This window comes from Eleutherodactylus coqui, chromosome 1, assembly GCF_035609145.1.
Source record: "Eleutherodactylus coqui strain aEleCoq1 chromosome 1, aEleCoq1.hap1, whole genome shotgun sequence".
Lineage (NCBI taxonomy): Eukaryota > Metazoa > Chordata > Amphibia > Anura > Eleutherodactylidae > Eleutherodactylus > Eleutherodactylus coqui.
The window spans coordinates 311,590,120-311,609,742 of NC_089837.1; the positions used below are offsets into that span (position 1 = coordinate 311,590,120).

Sequence of the window (19,623 nt, forward strand, 5' to 3'; positions counted from 1 at the left end):
CCTCTGCTCCCAGCGCTCAGCTGTATAACAGCTGGGTGCTTGGAGCGGGGAACAGCTGGATGCAGAAGACAAGCGGGGACACCCCGCTTGTCTTCTGCATTCTCCGCTGGCAGCGCAAGGTGATCTCTCATCTTGCGCTGTAAATGACACAGCTGTGATCGCTCAAAAGTCGCTTGAGTGACATCTTTTGAGCGATTATTGCTGTGTCTGAACCAGCCTTTAGGCAGATATGGAAAAATGCTGCACAGTACTGCAAGTCTGATAATTTCCACTAACACACACCACACAGTACATTACAAAATGCATATTTATTGTGGGATTTTTCCGATAGTACAATAATGTATTCAGAGGGAAAAACTTAAAGTCTGAATTTATGGAGAAAGAAAAATCCTGGGTCTTAAATAGGAGAAATCTTTAATCCATCATATCGATGCACCATGATTCCAAATTTAATCTGTTGGTTGAGGAAAAACATAAAGCGGGGCATGAGACTTAGGAGTATGCTTCTTTTCTGTGACTTTTTCTGCGAATTTTTCCGCCCTTAGTTTCTTTGCTTCCTTATGGACCTGCGATTTAAAGAAAATACCACAATTTGTGAGAGCAGTCCAAGATGAATATGTAGTTTTCTGCAATCAGCAGCCCCCTTTCAATATTGTTCACTTCAGAATCCTGCCCTTCAATAGTCCAAGTAAAGACTCCTTCCTTCCCTAGGTACGCACATCTTCAGGAGCACAAACTGTTATAATAGCATGATATGGCAGCCACTGTGCGCCATATAAAGCTGACAGATCTTGGCATTTCGACTAAAAACAGTGCTGTATATAGTACTTCATTAGCAATTCGATTTGGATTGTAGTCTACAACTATGGAGACGCATACCATATTTTGATAATATATATTTCATTGTTGAAGGGCCACAGGTTGGACGGCTTCCATTGAGTTCAATGGAAGCTGTTAATGTAGAGCCCGCACAAAAAAGGAACATGCTGTGATTTCTCCTCCATGAGTGTGCAGGAAGCAGCGGTTTTCCATAGGATGTAATGAACGGTATTTGCTGCGGATTCACCATGCGGATGCCAACTGTGGATTTTGCAATGCAAATCCATTTGTGTGCAGCTGGCCTAATTCAAGGAAATAATTTTTTTTTAAAAAGCAACACAGAGCGAGATCGGGTGATACTGGAGGGTGAGGAGAGGGTGTCCTGCTGTATTTTTGTCAAAAATTGCTTAACACACTCACTGCTGTGTGCGCAGGCGCATTGTCACGATGGAAGAACCAGTCATCTGTTTGCTGCAAATCGGGACATTTTCACCGTACATCATGACGCAACCTTTTAAAAACTTTCAAATAAAAACTTTGGTTGGCTGTTTGACCCTGTGTTACAAATTCTGAGTGCACCATCACTCTAACATCAAAGAAACAAGTGAACATTGTTCATATGAATCAGCCATCACAAAACAGGTGAAAAACTAAACAACTTGTTGAAAAACAAACAAAATTTACTGGACTCAAACGCAATCTTCCCCAACAATGTGGGTTGGCATTCCGCCCCAGAAGGGTTCTGCAGACATTCACCTAGGAACAGAAGCCTGTACTAGTAACCCCCACATCCCGCTTACTTGAAGATTCCTGCTTCTTTTAGGTGCCCTTTGTATATTTAGCATGAATGTTCTGCCAACAATCATGCGGAGTAAAAGGGCCAATGATCAGCTGACGAATGAGCAAACGTTTGTTGATTGTCGATTTTCACAAGTACAAAAATTGCTCGCTGATCAGCTAAACATCTCCCAGTGTTAACAGGAAGATGTACAGCTGGGCTATAGGGACAAACCACTCTTTCAGGGATTGTTCATCCCCAAAGGGAGATTCACGTCCAGTGTGAAAGAAAATTAAACTAGTGTCAACCAGTGCTTGTTACATCAGGCCGAGAATTCGGCTAATGTAAAAGGACTCCAAAATCTGACTGTTCAGATATGCAGGGTGAGGCAAAAGTCACCACACGCAGGCAAGTAAATAATGGTCTATACTGTAATAGATACAAATGAAAATAGAATCATTCACAGGAAATTTTCAATGTGACCGCCATCACACAGGATGTACGGCTCCAGATGTTCTCCCACTTGTGACAACACTGCACAGCTCTGAAGCAGAACACTTACCCCACCCCGTATACACAGCACAGTATATCCTGGTTCCACACTACTGCGCCGCCAGTATTCACTCTCACATGAAGTTTAGTCTCCTACTTCTAAACACTGACAGCTGCATGAATTGGGCTATTAGTAAGGCTGGGTTCACACGGGGTGGAATTGCCACAGAATTTTCATGTGGACATTCCACACAGAAATTCTGCATGCATTCTAAAGCCCGAGTAGCAAAGCGGAAGAGATTTGCAAAAATCTCATCCACATGCTGCGGCAAGCCGCATGGAAACTGACATGCGGCTCGGAATTCAAATCCGCGACATGTCAATTGTATCGCTGTTTCCGCTGCGGGCTCTTCTCTCTATGGGGAGAGATTCCAGCAGCAGAATACAGGCTGTATCTGTGCAGTCCGGCTCCGGATATTCCATGAGATTTCCAACCCTTGGGAACGCAGCCTAAGGCTCAGTGCACATAGAGATTTGGCGCAACTTGCTTTAGAGAGCACACAGACATGTTCATTTTACAAGCTCTGGAGAGATTAAAAATAATTTGGCGGTAAAAGGTGTACACAGCCTTTAAACATTTTACAAGGACAAGTATTTGTATATTACAGCTGCATATGAAGACTGTACAAAAGCCAGAAAATACAAACCTGCAAGCAGAAAGCTTTCTTTGCGATCCATCTTTTTGTTGCCCGTCTGTAGTATTCTGGGGGGAAGGTATATTCAATGTTAAGCTCCGTGCACACATGTTCAAATGAGTCATAGTGAGTGCGCCGCAAGGATTTCAATAACTTCTTCCTCCGATCTATTGACATTAGCATTCGCCTCTTGTTTGCTTTATCCTAGGAGCAACATAAAACAGCAGAAATAAGCATAACAAAATATTGTAGAAATCAGTTAGTTCTACAAAAGACACAAAAAGAAAAAAACTTTCTGCAAAAAAAAAAAAAAAAAAATGAATTGAAAGCCTACCTTTCATCAGGTTGTTTAGAACGTCCAATATTCTGTGCAGACCATTATAACATTTTGTATCTGTCTTAGGCCAGCTTCACACGAGCGTGACGGGCTCCGCAGCGGAATATTCCGTAGTGAAGCCCGTCACGGCGCCCCCCAGAGACCCCATACTTACCAGCGGAAGATAGCGTGAAGACGCTTCCCCGCCCACCGCCGTCGCGTCATGTGACACGCCCACCGCGTCACATGACGCGGCCGGCCGTGTCACGTGACTCGCCGGCCGCGTCATATGACGCGGCGGCGGTAGGCAGGAAAGCGTTTTCACGATATCTTCCGCTGTGTTACAGCGGGAGATAGCGTGAACGGACGGCTTCCATTGACTGCAATGGAAGCCGTCAGCGCGTACACCCGCGGCAAATAGAGCATGCCGCGGGTGAGGACGGGAGATTTCACGGTGCAGAATTCCGCGGTGGAATTCCGCATCGTGAGCATTGAGCTATTAGGTTCAATAGAACCTAATAGCAGGGGGCAACGCAGCGGATTTTTGCCGCGAATTTACGCGGCGTAAATCCGTTCGTGGGAAGGAGGCCTAAGTGGTGAATTTGAATCTCCATTAAAAAATAAATAAATGTATATATGGGTCTCCACCTGCTAAAAGTCATAGCATGCTAGCTAACCACAGTGGCCTACTGGGAGTATGGAAGCTTACTGCATATTGTCTTATCACAGAGTTCAATATAATAGCTTGCAGCAAGATTCTCTCCTGCCTCTAGTGGCAATTGCCAGTAAGCCAGGTGTTAGACTAGGACTACACGGACAATTTTGGTTGCAACAAGGGTCACCGAACCAAAATCACTGTGTAGCCCTGTAAACTCGTACTATCATTGAAGTCAATGGGGTCACGCCACAAGTTACTGTGACCAACAGGTTGCAAAAAAATACTACCTCTGGATTTTTTGCAACCTGCAGGTCACCGTTGCAGCAGCCTTCAACTCGCACCGTGATCCCTCTGACTTCAGTGACAGTAGTCACAGGGCTATTCAACAATCCTTGGTCAAGTGTCGCTGTGTAGCCCTAGCCTTACTTTAATCTCTGTGCAGGGGATTTGCAGCTCTGTGTAGCAAATGGAACTACAACCACAATAAAAAGTTACAGCTACACAATGTGAACCCTCATGCAGATTAGCCTCAAGCAATAGAGCTAATCCACATCAAATAGAGAGAGGTTACATTTTTCTGCAACGCAGGTTTCCGGAACCGCAGCATTTTACCGAGATTTTGAGCAGCATTTTTTAACGCATGTCACAGCGTTTGACAGCTTTTTAAACACACTCCAACATTGTAATGGGTAATGGGGTGCATTAAACACAAAAACGATGAAAAATGCAAAAGAGAACGCTCAAAAATCGCTGTATTACAGAACTGCGTTCAAGCACAAGTCCCATTAAAATCAATGAGAGCAATATACCAGGACGCCGGGCTAATCACGATAAGAAGCGGTGTGTGAGAGAGTGGCCTAAGTGAACAAACACAATTCTGCGCTGTACAGACTACACTGTGGATTCCCACTGAAATGTATGGGACACTTGCTAAAGCTAGATTTTTCATCAAAAATACTTAACAAATGACACTGTAAACCTGGCCTAAAGAGGACTTTACATGTTTGACATTAAGTTAACTGACCTTTGGATGAAGTTCAAGATGCTCCTTAAAATTTTGGATTCTAGCTGTTAAAACAGCAACTGTAAATAAAAATGCATACCAGCAATTAGGGAGCAGACAAGGAGTAATTTGATTGAGTGTTTTTCTCTTTTAACTGGCTCCGGGTTTCACCTAACGGACACCATTTTTTTTTAAACTTGTGAAAGTGTAAAGGTGTCGAAATAGATTGCACACCATGAAGAAAAAGGAAATTGCACAGCTCCAGCGATCCCCAACAAACATTACCGTAAGAAAATTACACAATGCAAGTACATTCACAATTGCCAACCGAATGGGTAATCCTTTTTCAATATAGCCCCGCCCTCTCAGAGAGAATATGCAAATTTCACAGAAAGGAAGAAGAGAAAGTGATGCACAATTTCACAGTTCGGCACAAATACAGTTTTTGCAATACATGTCCTAAATGTAAATGATGTTCAGAATTAAAGAAGTTTTGTGGGACTACACTACTTTAGCTCAGGTGTAAGAGCCCATTCAAAAGAATGGGGTTCATATCTGTGTGAGATTTGCACGTCACGCATCACACAAATCTCGTGTGAAAGCGGCCTTAGTGTGTAATGGTGACATGTATTTTCCTGCCTATGTGCATAATCTTACATTCATCAGGGCTAAACCTTATTTGCCACTTTGCTGCCCAAGCCCCCTACTTATAGGTCATCAATAGTTGATCGATGGGGGTCTGATGTTTTTTTATTATGCGGGTCAAGTTGTACTTAACACTTTTTTTATCCATAAGACTTCTGGATCACTTTCCATTCTGTATTATGTAAGGCAAATGGGTAAAATTAGCTATATTCTCCATTTGTTTTTTGTGCATTGTTTGCACTATGCATGTCACTACAAAGACAGTGAAAGACATCCATCTTTTACCAGGGCGTTTTGAACGCTGCGGTAATCACAGTATAACGCTCCCACTGATTTCCATGGGGCCTCGGAGACATGCACTTGAACACGACATTTCTAGCGCCATGATTTTCGGAACTGTCTATTTTGCTACGTTTCACACACCTCATCGCCCATCACAATGATGGGGTGCACTAGAACCCGCTGTCGGCAGCTGTAACCTGCATCTGAAACGACGGTAAATTCGCAGAATTTTGCAAACGGCATGTGTGAAAGTGGCGTAATTTAGTAGCAAAGCACACACACACACACACACACACACACACTAAAGAGGAGAAAGGTGGGGTTTAACATTTTTTATTTTTTACTTTTTTTAAATTTTCCTTGAATTTTATCACTTCTCCTTATTCTTATAATACACTTATAATAGCCATGTATTATAAAGCCTATGAAGCTCAGCCAGAGGCAGATCCGAAAGCCATCTTAAAGCCTCTGTGTGCCATAACAACCCAACAGGACTTCCCTGTCAGCCCTTCGCATTCCACAGTCGCATTGACTGCGGCATGTAAAGGGTTAAATAGCGGGTATCGGAGACATCTTCTGTCCTGGATGTTAAAGTAAATGCCAGGCTGTCATCAACAGTCGGGCACCCTCTTACACTGGCATGGGAGACTCGTGCCAGGCTTCTGATGCAGCACCATAAAACAGCATATGTATCTGAATAAGGTCCCTTAACCGCTGTAGGATACAGTCCCTTTAAAGAATTGTTTAACCACATCTTTTTTTGTCATACATGTACTTCCCAGGTGTGCGGGGTGGGTATGAAACTGGATCAGGAGACAAGTGTGCGACAGCAGATATCCTCTGCAACTGAAGCTAGCTCTGATCGTGGCCGTTTGACAGCTTGCATATAAAGTCAATTATGATTGTGGCCTGTAAACCGGGAGTTGCCCTGTTCCGACTTGCCATAAACCTTCCCTGATGCGATCACAGGGTACCGATTGTTACTGTTGCTGTGCAATGTGCGTTGGATAAAGCAAGTTGTGTTGGGAATTGAGATTTGTTGTACAATTAAATTAACCTCTTAATGACCACCCTACTAACCGACCCCATCCTGACAACTCCAAATATAACCCCAAGACAGCCGCTGTCTTGGGGTTATATTTGACTCCGATCTCTCCTTTACCCCTTACATCCAATCCCTTGCCTGAATGTGTCAGCTGCACCTCAAGAACATTGCAAGAATCCACCCTCATCCACTCTAAGTTCGATTATTGCAACTCGTTGCCGATCAGACTCTAACCTCTCTAATCCATCCTGAATGCGGCAGCCAAGCTCATCTTCCTGTCCAGCCACTACTCGGATGCCTCTGCCCTGTACCAGTCACTGCACTGGCTACCTGTCAAATACAGAATTCAATTTAAACTCACCACCCTCATCCACAAAGTGCTCCACAGCACCACCCTACATTACTTCCCTCATCTCAATCCACCGCCCAGCCTGCGCCCTTCGCTAATAAAATCAGATTAAGCGCCCCTTTACCTTGAACCTCTCATTCAAGCATCCTAGACTTCTCCAGAGCAGCACCAGTCCCCTGGAATGCGCTACCAAAGAGTCAGGGCAATCCCTGACTAACAAAACTTCAGGCGTTCTATAAAAACGAACCTCTTCAGGGAGGCATACCATATCTCCTAAACCAAACTCCTCTGCTCCCTGACCTACTGACTGCACCCCCTGCAGTTATACCGTTTCTGCCATCACACGGCTTAATGTCTGACCATTGTCTATGTGTATATCACCCCTCACTCTCCACCTCGCCATACCGTGCACATCTCCAGCCCCTTTACCTTCTGTATCACCCCATTATTTGTAGTATGTAAGCTTGTTGGAGCAGGACCCTCACCTTACTGTTTCAATCAATTGATTACTTCATGTAACCATGGTTTTGTCTGTCTACCACTGTTTTGTAAGCGCTGCAGAATATGCTGGCGATCCATAAATAAAGATTATTATATGCCGAAGAGAACCTGCCCCACCTTCTTTACATGCCGAAGAGAATAACAGCAAAAGAGTGAGCATCACAAGAAATTGCTGTCTGGAATAGTTTGCCCAACACTCATCTCGTGTAAATGGGCCTTTATTCCTACTGGATTGATCTTTGTTAGCCGCTTAACCCCTTAGTGACCAAGGCTGTTTACTCCTTAATGACCAGGCCAAATTTTGCAAATCTGACATGTGTCACTTTAACATGAAAAAACATCAGAAAGGTTTTGCATATCCAAGCGATTCTGACATTGTTTTTTCGCCACATGTTGTACTTCATTTAGGCGGAAAAAATATACAGATAGAATTTGTGTTTATTTATTAAAAGTGCCAAAATTGGAAAAATTGTGAAAAAAATCGTCATTTGTTTCACATTTCCAACTGCAATATCTTAAATATGTGCAAACATAATATAGAAATTTTTGCTAACATTTATATTTCCACCCGTTTACTTTATTTTGGGCGCACATTGGAAAAACTTTCGGGTTTTTTTTTTTAACCATTTAGGAGACGTACAAAATTTAACAGTACTTTTTAGCATTTTGAGGAACACTTTGTTTTCCTACACCAAGCCAAGATTGGAAAGGCTCATGAGTGTCAGAATAATAGATACCCCCACAAATGACCCCATTTTAAAAACTACACCCCTTAGTGTATTCACTGAGGGGTGTCATGAGTATTTTGACCCCACAGTTTTTTTTCAAGAATTAATTCAATTTAGAGGAAAAAAAGTAAAATTTCATATTTTTGCAAATCTATCATTTTAAAGACATATTTTTTCCTATAGTTTACATGAAAATGAGGATTTACACCCCAAAATGGATACCCCTGTTTCTCCCGTGTTCAGAAATATACCCGTTGTGGCCCTAATATTATATCTGAGTCCACAACGGGGCCAAAAACGAAAGGAGTAGTCAGTGTCTTTTAGAACAAAAATTTTGCTTGATGTCCTTTTAGACCCCATAGTACACATGCAGAGTTCTTGAGCGCCCCAAACCATAGAGAACCCCCACAAAAAAAAAAAAATCATTACTCACCTCCCCGGGCGTTCTGCGGCGCTGCTGCAGGCTGTCGTTCCCTCCTGGTCCCCGGCAGAGCATTGCTTTCTGGACGCAGGGCTTGAAATCCCCGCCTCCAGAAAGCTAATACTGTGATTAGCTAACACACGCCGTCAGCCAATCACAGCCATTCAATGACATCATTGAATGGTTGTGATTGGCTGAAGGCACGTGTGTTTTCTGGAGGAATACCCGTTGGATTTCAGGGTACAACTGAATAAATTCCAGGCCCCATTGCCCACTTATAGAGCCATTGAGCGGCCAAAACTATAAAGAACCCCCACAAATGACCCCCTTTTGAAAACTAGACCCCTTAACAAATTCATTTAGGGGTGTACTGCGTATTTTGACCCCACAGTATTTGAATGAATCTAAGCAAAGCAGAAGGAAAACGATTTTCAATTTTTTTGCAAATTTTTAAAATTTAAAAACAGGTTTTTTGTACAGTGCACATAGGAATGAAGACATTCACCCCAAAATGGATACCCCCGTTTGTCCCGAGTTCAGAAACATACCCATTGTGACCTTAATTTACTTACAGAACCCATGGCAAGGCCTATAAAGGAGGGAACACAAGTTGGATTTCAGGGCACAACTGAATAAATCCCAGGCCCCATTGCTTATTTGTACGGAATAAAAATTGACTCCCTAAAAATTTCCCCCCCCTGCCCACACACACTCCACGCCCTTTTTGGCGTTCGCAAATCTTAGATAAAAGTAATAATGTGAACTGTGTGGTATTTCTGAAGACAGGGGTAATTACGGAGGCTGGTTGAACTGGGCCCATGGGGCAATAAAACCGGTATCCCCCCTCCTCTCATGCTTTTTGGGGGTCATTTCTTGACCTCAGTGGCGGGTATGGGGTGTAAAAAGTGGCGTTCCATAAGTCTCCGTAAGCTTGATGAGGTGCGGCGGTCTCACACAGAAGGCGCTCAACAAGGTGCTCCTGGAACTGCAGGAAGGCGAACGTTCCCGGGGCTTCTTGTAAAATACGTATCACAGGTAGCGGTCTGAAAAACGCCGGGCTCACGCAGCCGTAGGCGGAATCTGCTTGCGGAGGCCCGCAGCGGATCCCAGCTGTGACCCTGCGTACGGACGCTTAATGTACTGCGCATAACTGCCTACTCACACGGGCGGTCATGCGCAGTACCTTTTTTTTGTTTGTATTTCCCGCACCGTCGCTTAGCCATGACGCGGGTACCCGCAGCCCGTATACAACGTAGTTGCGTATGGGCAGCGGGTATATCCACGACCATGGAGCACAACGGGCTCTATGTTGCGGATATCCACGGTAAAATAGAACCTGCTGCGTTCTCTTTTCTGCGAGTGGATTACACAATTCCGACCCACTAATGTGAGCGGAATTGTGTAATCCAATGCGATTGATCTGCGTATTACCGCGGATCAGACGCATGCGGAATCCATAATTCCTATCCGGTCATGTGAGACCGACCAAAGGTAGATCTCTACCTTTTTTTCACGTGACCGGAGACCGCTCAACGAGGCCACCCGTCACTGCTCCAGGCTCTCGGCGACCGTTGGTCGCTGGGAGCAAGGAGATTTTAAGTTTCCTGGGCTCTCTGACTCCTGCGCATGTGTCCGGTGTTTTGCCGGCGGTCGCATGTGCAGAATCCGAGTAAGTTCACGGATGAGGATCGCGTCGGGGTGCAAATACGGAGGCCTCCGGTAAAAAGTTTCATCTCCTCTCACCGATCGCATCGGTGAGGGGAGATGAAACTTCAATTTAAAAAAAAAAAAACTTTTACATGATCGCCATTATCCATTGTATAACGGCGAACACGTGACCAGGAACCGCTCACCGCAGCTCCCTGTGAAATCTCCAGGCTCTTGGCTCAGTTTTGTAGCCAGGAGCAGGGAGATTTTCAATTATCCTGGCAATCCACAGCTTTTGCGCATGCGTCCGCCATTTTGGCGACGGGCGTGTGCGCAGAAGCTGGGGTAAGGTCCGCGGATAAATCTGGGGGCCTTATGTGCGTACTTTCATCCTCCCTCACGGATATGATCTGTGAGGGGAGATGAAACGTACGCTTGTTAAACTTTTTTAAAACAACTTTTTTTTTAACTTTTTCACACTTTGTTTTTTTTTACTTTACATGATCACTGTCATCCATTGGATAACAGTGATCATGTCCCCAGTGACAGCCCTCTGCTCCTGGCTACACATGGCAGCCAGGAGCAGAGGGATTTTGAATTTCCCGGGGCTCAAGACTCTCTGTGCACGTGCCAGATGTCAATCATCGGGCGCGCATGCGCAGAGGGGGACTTCGGGTCCCGGACCATCGGGACATTGGGGAGGACTTAGGTGCGTATTTTTACCTCCCCTCATGGATCCGATCCATGAGGGGAGGTGAAACTAGCACTTTTTAAAAAAACTTTTAAAACTTTTTCGCGATTGCCACTAACCAATGGATAGCGGCGATCGCGGGCTCGGGGACTGCTCACACCTCCTGGTTCCCGGCTACCTTCAGGAGCCGGGAGCCAGGAGGTTTTGAGTTTGCCGGGGGCTCCCGGGCTTCTGCGCATGCGCGTGACGTAATTGTCTGGCGCGCATGCGCGGAAGGCCGCCGGCGGGTCCAGATCTTCAGCGGGCAGCGTGGAGAAGGTGGGTGAGTATTTTCAGCTGCCCTGCAATCAGCGCTATGCCGGGGGTGGGTGTTTGTCCCCGCAGCCCGGGATGATAGCTCCATGCTGTCGGCTACCTGCGGGCACCGAGAGCATGGAGCTGTCACGTCCATAGCCTACGGGGCTTTATTCTCTGTAGGACGCATGTTTTTACGTCCTCAGAGAATAAAGCCCACTTGGGCAGGACGTAAAAACACTATGGGCTGGTCGTTAAGGGGTTAAACTAGCTCATTGTCACAGCGCATATATATTTGCTCAAGTTACAGCTTATCTGTAAAACTCCTTTCCCAGGCACTGAAACAGCAAGCAACGATATACTCCCCTATCCCAGTGCTCGGTACTCCATGCCCGTGTTTGTTTACAGGCCATCGATTGCTGTTATTGACTACAGCATCTGTGATCGCTGAGCTCAGTTATTGGCTGCAGCGCCTGTGATGTCCCGCCAACAGGTTGTGTCAGCCTATCGCAAAAGGGAAACCCCGGAGTAGCGCTGTGGACAAGGAGAGTTTATCACTGTTATTTTAGTACATGGGAATGGTATTTAACAGTTAAAACTATAACTCGGACAATCCCCTTAATCTGAGATGCTGCAGTCAATGCTGACAGATTTCTGTGGTTTAGAGGGATCGACCCCCACACAATGTGATCGCAAGGCAAGAATTAACTGCAACGGCAGCCGAAAGTATAACAACGCACCCACATCCCCCAGTCTGCCATCTAAAGAAGCCCATTAGGCCCTACCAGAGGGTCTAAGAGCACAATAGAAAACATTGCAGTACTGAAGTATTGTAGTACATTATATGAACAATTAAAGTTCATAAAATTCAAGCCCCTTAGGTTCATGTAATGAACAGTTTACTAGGAAAAGTAATTTTTATTTTTTTATAAAATGGTAGAGTTGGAAGGAACCTCCAGGATCATCCGGTCCAACCCCCTGCTCAGTGCAGGATTCACTAAATCATCCCAGACAGATGACTGTCCAGCCTGATATTTGAACACTTCCATTGAAGGAGAACTCACCACCTCCAGTGGTAACCTGTTCCGCTCATTGATCACCCTCACTGTTAGAAAGTTTTTTCCAATAGGAGGTGAAGCACTGAGCAAGAAGTGAGAAATACTTCAGCAGTCATCTGCCTGCCTAAATGCTGTGCACAAGCGCTAACAACTAGTGATGTCAGTGCTTAGCCTGAATAAATAAAGTCTAACTATGCACAGCGAGTTATCCTAACGTATTACAAGTCATGTTTAACTTTGCTGGATGTGTACCTCTCTTCTCTACCTGATCAAGAAAAAAAAGTAAGCCATTAGTTAAAATTATTTTCATTTGTTTCAGTCTGTCTCATAAAGCCAGAATGTTCAGCTATTAGCAAACACTCCTTTGTGTCACATCTGTGACTTGTGTACTAGAACGTCCTGCAATTGTGTCATTTCTATCATTTTTGCCATGGGTTGTATTTGATGAGAAACTAAACTAAGAGTGTCTCCAGCTCCACACACTATCCGTACTCCAGCTATATTTTACATTTGACCATTAGTACTTTCCACTTACTACGGACTTCTGTAGTCGCACGGTCATCAGGATCTCTCCTTACTTTATCCACAAGCTGCTGAATTTTAACCTTCAGTTTATCAGACTGCAAAAAAATAATAAGAGCAATGAAAATTCAGTTCCACCCACATTGCTTTATTCCCCCACCACAATGTTATTTAGGCCCCAAACACTAACTCTTTACATTCTATACAAAAGCCAGCCCCCTTGCACTAAGAGGTGGGGTAGTCTATGACCGGTCTTGCACAGATTACCAGTTTTCTCCATCTTAGATGTGTACTTAAAGTCAGCTCTGTGAGCCGGCAGCATGGATTCCTGGGCACAGATCTATGTAACACGAGGTGGTGAGTACAAAGGGGGTTCTCGACCTAGTGGCGGGTGTATGGAGCTCCTCTCCAAAGCTCTTAGCATATCCGGGAGTCTCATGCATTTTACTTACTTTAGTAACAGACTACCTAGATTGGAACGATAGAATCAATTAACCCCTTCGTGACAACCCCGTTGCCTTTTTTTACGTCCTGGCATTGTGGGCTTTAATCCTCAGTGACGTTAAAACATGCATCCCCTGAGTATTATTAAAGCCCCGTGGGCTGAGGACGTGACAGCTCCATGCTGTCGGTTCCCGGAGGTAGCCGACGACATGGAGCAGTCATGGGGGGGGGGGGGCGTGCAAAGCCCCCCATGGATAGTGCCGATCACAATAAAGTAAATGAAAAGTTTTAAAAAAAGTTAAGAGTCTCAGTTCCCCTCACGGATTGCATCCATGAAGGGGACTGAAACTATTCACCCTCATGCTCCGCGATGATGGAGGGACCTGGACCAAGCCTGCTAGGTAAGTATAAGACATCCTAAAAGTAAGACCCTATGCCTCTTCTGTGGCAAAAATTAATATAAGACATGGTCTTATTTGGGGGGGGGGGGGGGGGGGGAACACAATATTGGGTGAGATTTACTGAGCAAAATATGCCAGAATCACGTACAAGTTGTGTGCATGGCATATGCCCATGTATTATGTGCTGTATACACGTTTTACATCTGCTTAGACAGTTTTGAAAAGGATCTACAAAAAGGGATAAAACTAATGTGCTTCAGTTTATTCATGTGCATTTTTGCAACATAAGTCTTAGATAAAGTACGCCAGCCATGACCTTGTGTAATGAGAGTACACAAAGTTGCACTAAATTAATCGTCCACAATTTTTGCTATTTTCGCCATATTGTAAACCGCATCTTTTTACAACAGATCAGTGATGTCTCCTCCATTTAATCATTTGGTCTTATATTGTATTCTACACTAAAAGGTTATTCAAAGCAGTACTGACCTGACTTGCCATATCCAGAGACAATAATCGTTTAACAACATCGTTAATCCTGAAGGGAGAAAAGAAAAACATATTGAAGGGGTTGTGCCATTTTCAGTTTTGCTGCAGGAAGTACACAGGGAAACTATATGAAACACATACAATAAGACAACAATGGAGCGGTAGCACTGAGCCCATAGGCAAGATTCTGACCAAACCAGCAGAGCAAATTATAACATTTATTATGAGAAAAATTTTTTTAAAAGTGTTTTTTTTTAATTATCTAGCCCAAACATTCTCCACATTCGCTTACATGGGAAGACTGAGTGGGCTGTTTTATAAAACTTTTTTTCCCTATTTTTATTTACAATTTTTTATATATCCCTGTAGGGAACCTGAACCTGTGATCTCATGATCGCTCAGTTAATACACTGCAGTACTTTTGTACTGCAGTGTATTATCACCATTCCTGTGTAGAACAAAACGTGGCAGACCTGGACGTTATTGCCATGGGAACACATTGGCCCTCTGCAATTACAAAGTGGAGAGCCAATGGCATTACAGAGAGAGCACTCTTACCTTGTTAATCTAGTATTGATCACAGCATGTAAGGTGTTAACGACGGGGATCAATGTTCTCACCAATCTCTGCTGTTGCAGAGGGACTCCAGCTGTCAGTCACAGCCAGTTACTACTGCAGATGGTGCAAGACACACGCCATCTACATACTATAATAATATAGCACTTTGCCTTAACCTTCCGCTTACGTTCATGTACGTCATGAGGTGCAAGACTGGGTTAAAAAAAAACATGTGGTTTATGTGCAGCAACCAACGACCTATCCAAAACTTGTAACCTCTTCATGAGCATCAAAAACAAATAGTTTTTTAAAAACCAAAATGTCAAAGCAGAAGAAAAGTGAAAAGGAAAGTTACATTTGTTCCTTCCTTGTTTAGACCTGCAGTGTATGAACAAGGTGTAATGGATAACTTACTCTTCTGCGTTTATTCCAAGATACTCCTTCTTTAACATCGTGGGGGGCAATTCATCCAGTTGGCTTGGTCCTCCTAAAATAAAAGACATTTGTGGAAGCTATAAAGACATTAATGTGACGGATTTAGAAAGAAATGTACAGGAAGAGTTCAGCTGGACTCACATGAGCAGAGGTTTACCGCGGTGACTGGAGTCAATGAAACGACATTGATATTCACATTTAGGAATATTCATTGCGTGTCCTATGTGTGCAGAAAAGGAACGCACATTACATACAAGAGAGCCCATTGTCCTTTACGGCCATGTAGCAGATTACATTGCGTATGGACGGCGTCTATACGTGCCGTTTTGAAACAGCAGAGCAGGAAATTTAAACAAAAACAACAAGTCACACTGTACGTGAGAAATGCTGTCATGCGCAGTACAAACTCACTGCCATATACAGCGATAGGTCGTTCCATAGAGGTAAACCGTTACGAGTGAGCCTGGCCTTCATAAACCAAGACGTCAGGGCAATCGGAGGCGGCACCCTATAGAAGAGGGGCTTCTGGATAAGGACATCGGATACATATCACCCAAGGGGCTACATTCATGTGCCTCGGTGCCCCCTAAAATAACATTACAAGAATATAAAGGTGGGGTTTTCACTATCTTGACCGACTGTCTCTGACCAGGTGTTATTACTTGGTCTGCGCAGATACGTTCCACCTCCTCGCGGTTGGTAAAAGACAGGGTGAGCTTACTTTTTATGGCACGATTAAGAGCTCCCTGGATTTCCCGGTCACTTATCTTTATGTCCCATAACAGCTTATGGGGCTCAGGGGTGATGAAGGGTTCCCTTTATGGCTCCTGCACACGAACATATGGTCACAGTGTATTACACATAGCGCTGCGGAATAAGTTGGCGCTATACAAATAAATATGTTGTACCAATCTGCCACGGCTCCCATGTTGCCGCTCACACATATTACGTGATATACATGCGCAATAAAGACTGCAGCATGTGCTATTTTGGGGTGTATTCCGTGCGCTTAAAAGTCGTGGCATGCCGCTATGAACCTATCATAACGATAGGGTCATCGCGCTTTAGTGTCTCCCGCAGCGGTAAATCGCAACACTTGTGGACAGCTGGCCTAAGACCAGTCTCACACGAACGGTTTGGATCCCCCGGGGTACCTCGCAGCAGAATCCACCCCTGTTCCCGACTGGCGTTCGCACGTACCTGTAAAATCTGTATTGTGGATGGTCCACACGGCTCGCCGTCAGACACAAGCGGTACAGTTTGTTTTTTTAATCCCTGCTTTTCCTGCGCCGTCGCTAGGCGATAATGTGCTACGCTTGACCGTTCTGCAGTATCTGTTGCGAAAGGGCCGCGTGTGGGACGGCTTCCATTGACTTCAATGGTGACACGTGAATGCTCTATTTGTTTGAGTGTGTGCAGAATAGCGCAGATCGGCCGCGCAGGTGACGAACACGGAGTCCACAATTCAAACTCGCTGGTGTGAGAGCGGCCTAATGTGAGCTAGAGCGGATAACCCCAGGCGGGGCGGCCATGTCCGGCACCTTCCCATACTGACCTGCAGACTTCTCGGTGCTGTACGGCCTGCACACATGGAGAACACAGGGCCCTGAAACACAAACCAAGCAGGTTATAGACACGTGCTGCCATGACACCCTGGGGCCGCATACACAAGCCCGCAGTACTAGGCACCAGCACGCCCTACCTGCTGCCAGCGGCCTCGTCTGGCCCTGAGCTGCTGCTCTTCCAGCTGACACGAGGCTGGGCGCTGCCCTCACACCCCGGGCCAGGGCACCGAATACAGCTGTCCGCAGGGCAAACATCCCGTCGGGCGGTCACAGGACTCACAAGGGCGCAGACATGTTGGCAAGGCTGAAGCAATCGAGCGCCGATACGGGGAAGGCAGAGCCCGCCCTGACTGAGTGCCGATGTGCTGTCAGCACAGTATCCTCGTTGTTAGTGGACAGCAGCTCCCCTAGTGGTGATATGAGTAATCTCTGGATTATATAGTATTACCTATTTCTGAACATTGTGAAGCCCTTTTTCGTCAAAAGAAAGCACCAGAATAGCTAATATCAGAGAGAGGACTTGCACACAGGTGGATATTTGTGCGGAATCCGCAGCAAATACCGCCCATTACTTCCTATGGAGATGCGCTGCTTCTTACACACAAGCAGAAATCAATTGCGACTAGAGTAAAAATCGCAGCATGCTCCATTGTCATGCGGGCTCCATACAGACACAGACGGCTTCCATTGAAGTCAATGGAAGCTGTCCAACTCACAGCCCGTCCACAATGAACATTGCGGACAGGTCGTGTATTCCACGTCGTTGCCTAGCAACAGCGCAGGGAAAAAAAAAATTTGTACTGCGCATGTGCAACGCCGAGCCGCCGGGTCCATCCAGTACAGAAAAGATGGCGACAGAGCAGGTAAGCGTGGACGCCACTGCTGCCAGAGCCGGATTCTGCTGTAAGATTCCGCATGCGTAATCCAACTGCAGTGTGCAGGGGGCCCTAGGCGATGACACGGAATCTGCAACCTTCCCGCAATGTTATTGCGAACGGGCTGCAGATCAGGCAGCCTCCATTGACTTCAATTCGCGGAAACCACACAAAAATAAAACATGCTGTGATTTTTTTCTCCAGAAACAGAAAATCGTAATTGATTTCCGCTCATGTAGAGGAAAAAGCAATTCTCAATAGCATATTATGAAGGGGAGGGGGGGGGGGGGGGGTTGCTGCGAAATCCGGAGGCAGATGCCCGCTTCGGATTCTACAATGCAAATCCGCTCATGCGCAGCCACCTTTAGGGTTAAAGGGTTCTACCAGAATTTGAAGTTATGCCTTATCAATAGGTTAGGGCAGTGATGGTGAGCCTTTTAGAGTCCGAGTGCCCAAACTGCGACCCAAAACCCACTTATCTACCGCAAAGTGCCAACATGTCAGGGGGCGGGGCTTATCACGACGTATGATTTTACCCCAGTCGTTCTAAAAAGGACCGGACCGCTTCAAAATAGACAGGGTGCAGATTTTAACTGCTTTTTAGATGCAGAAATACCGCAAAATGTCCTCAGCGGAAAATTCTGTAGCATTTCCGCATCCAAAAAGCAGTCAGAATCTGCACCCTGTCTATTTTGAAACAGCCCTGCCCATTTCTGCCGCATGTAAACATACCCCAGCGATAATAGCGACACCCCACAGCGGTAATAGTGACACACCCCAGCGATAATAGTGACCCCCCCAGCGATAATAGTGACATCCCACAGTGGCCCCCAGTATAATAGTGACCCCCCCCAGCGGCTCCCCAGCAGTAATAATAGTGACATCCCCCAGAGCAGCCCCCCAGCAGTAATATTAGTGACACCCCCCAGAGCGGCCCCCCAGCAGTAATAATAGTGACACCTCCCAGCGGCCCCCAGCAGTAATAAAAGTGACAACCCCCAGCAGTAATAATAGTGACGGCCCCCAGCAGTAATAATAGTGACACCCCACCAGCAGTAATAATAGTGACACCCCCCCCCCCCCAGCGGCCCCCAGCAGTAATAATAGTGACACCACCCCCCCAGGAGTAATAATAGTCACACCGCAGCGGCCCCCCTAGCAGTAATAATAGTGACTCCCCCCCAGCAGTACTAATAGTGACAGCCCCCAGCAGTAATAATGCCCTCCCCAGCGGTCGACCAAGCAACAATAATGCCCCCGACCAGCGGTCCCACAGCAGTAATAATGCCCTTCCCCCAGTAATAATGCCCCCCCCCCCCGCGATACCCTCAGCAGTAATAATGCCCCCTCCGCGCGATCCACCCAGCAGTAATAATGCTCCCCCCCACCACCCACCCATCGGTCCCCCAGCAGTGAGAATGCCCCCCCCCCAGCGGTCCTCCAGCAGTGATAATGCCCCCTCAGCGATCCCCCAGCAGCGATAATGCCTCCCCCCCCAGCAGTGATAATGCTCGCCCCCGGGACCCACATACTTACCCCTCCTCCTCATTGTAGCGCCGCTCCTCTTCTGCCCAATTGCTGGTGCACACTGACGTCAGTGTGCTGCTGGATGCCTCCTCCCCCTGCTCTCGCGGAACCAAGTAGGAGATGTCAGGGGACGGGGGAGGAGGATCCCGGCTGCACACTGACGTCACAGTGTGCGCCGGGATCAGCGCAGATAGCAACGCTGATGGCAGCGTGCTGATGAGTGAATGCCGACAGGGAAGCCGCGACCCCTGCAGGCATTCACTAATGTGGTGAACAGCCGACGGTGACGCGTGCAGGCAGGGAAGGCTCTGCGCGCCGCCTCTGGCATGGGTGCCATAGGTTCGCCACCACTGGGTTAGGGGATAACTTGCAGATTGGTGGGGGT

The 19,623-nt window shown here is 46.1% G+C and overlaps 1 protein-coding gene across 1 annotated transcript; it reads right to left on the reverse strand.

Moving 5' to 3' along the window:
* Positions 1-289: 289 nt before the first annotated feature.
* MRPS15 (mitochondrial ribosomal protein S15) lies at positions 290-17,211 on the reverse strand. The gene is made up of 8 exons (XM_066574962.1): positions 16,974-17,211; positions 16,827-16,877; positions 15,251-15,323; positions 14,279-14,327; positions 12,958-13,042; positions 4,783-4,841; positions 2,797-2,988; positions 290-566 (listed from the first exon to the last, which is right to left on the reverse strand). The coding sequence occupies exons 1-8, from the start codon at positions 17,089-17,091 to the stop codon at positions 450-452; spliced, it is 744 nt and encodes a 247-aa protein (XP_066431059.1). The 5' UTR covers positions 17,092-17,211; the 3' UTR covers positions 290-449.
* Between the last annotated feature and the right edge of the window lie 2,412 nt (positions 17,212-19,623).

Bases quoted from the DNA above. Each gene is read 5' to 3' on its own strand.
- MRPS15 (XM_066574962.1), bottom strand. From the start codon at position 17,091: ATGTTTGCCCTGCGGACAGCTGTATTCGGTGCCCTGGCCCGGGGTGTG. The intron at 4,842-12,957 runs GTAAGTGGAAAG...TTTTATTTACAG, and splicing joins TGCGACTACAGAAGTCCGTA to TTGCTGTTTTAACAGCTAGA. The intron at 2,989-4,782 runs GTCAGTTAACTT...TGTTGCTCCTAG, and splicing joins ATCTTGAACTTCATCCAAAG to GATAAAGCAAACAAGAGGCG.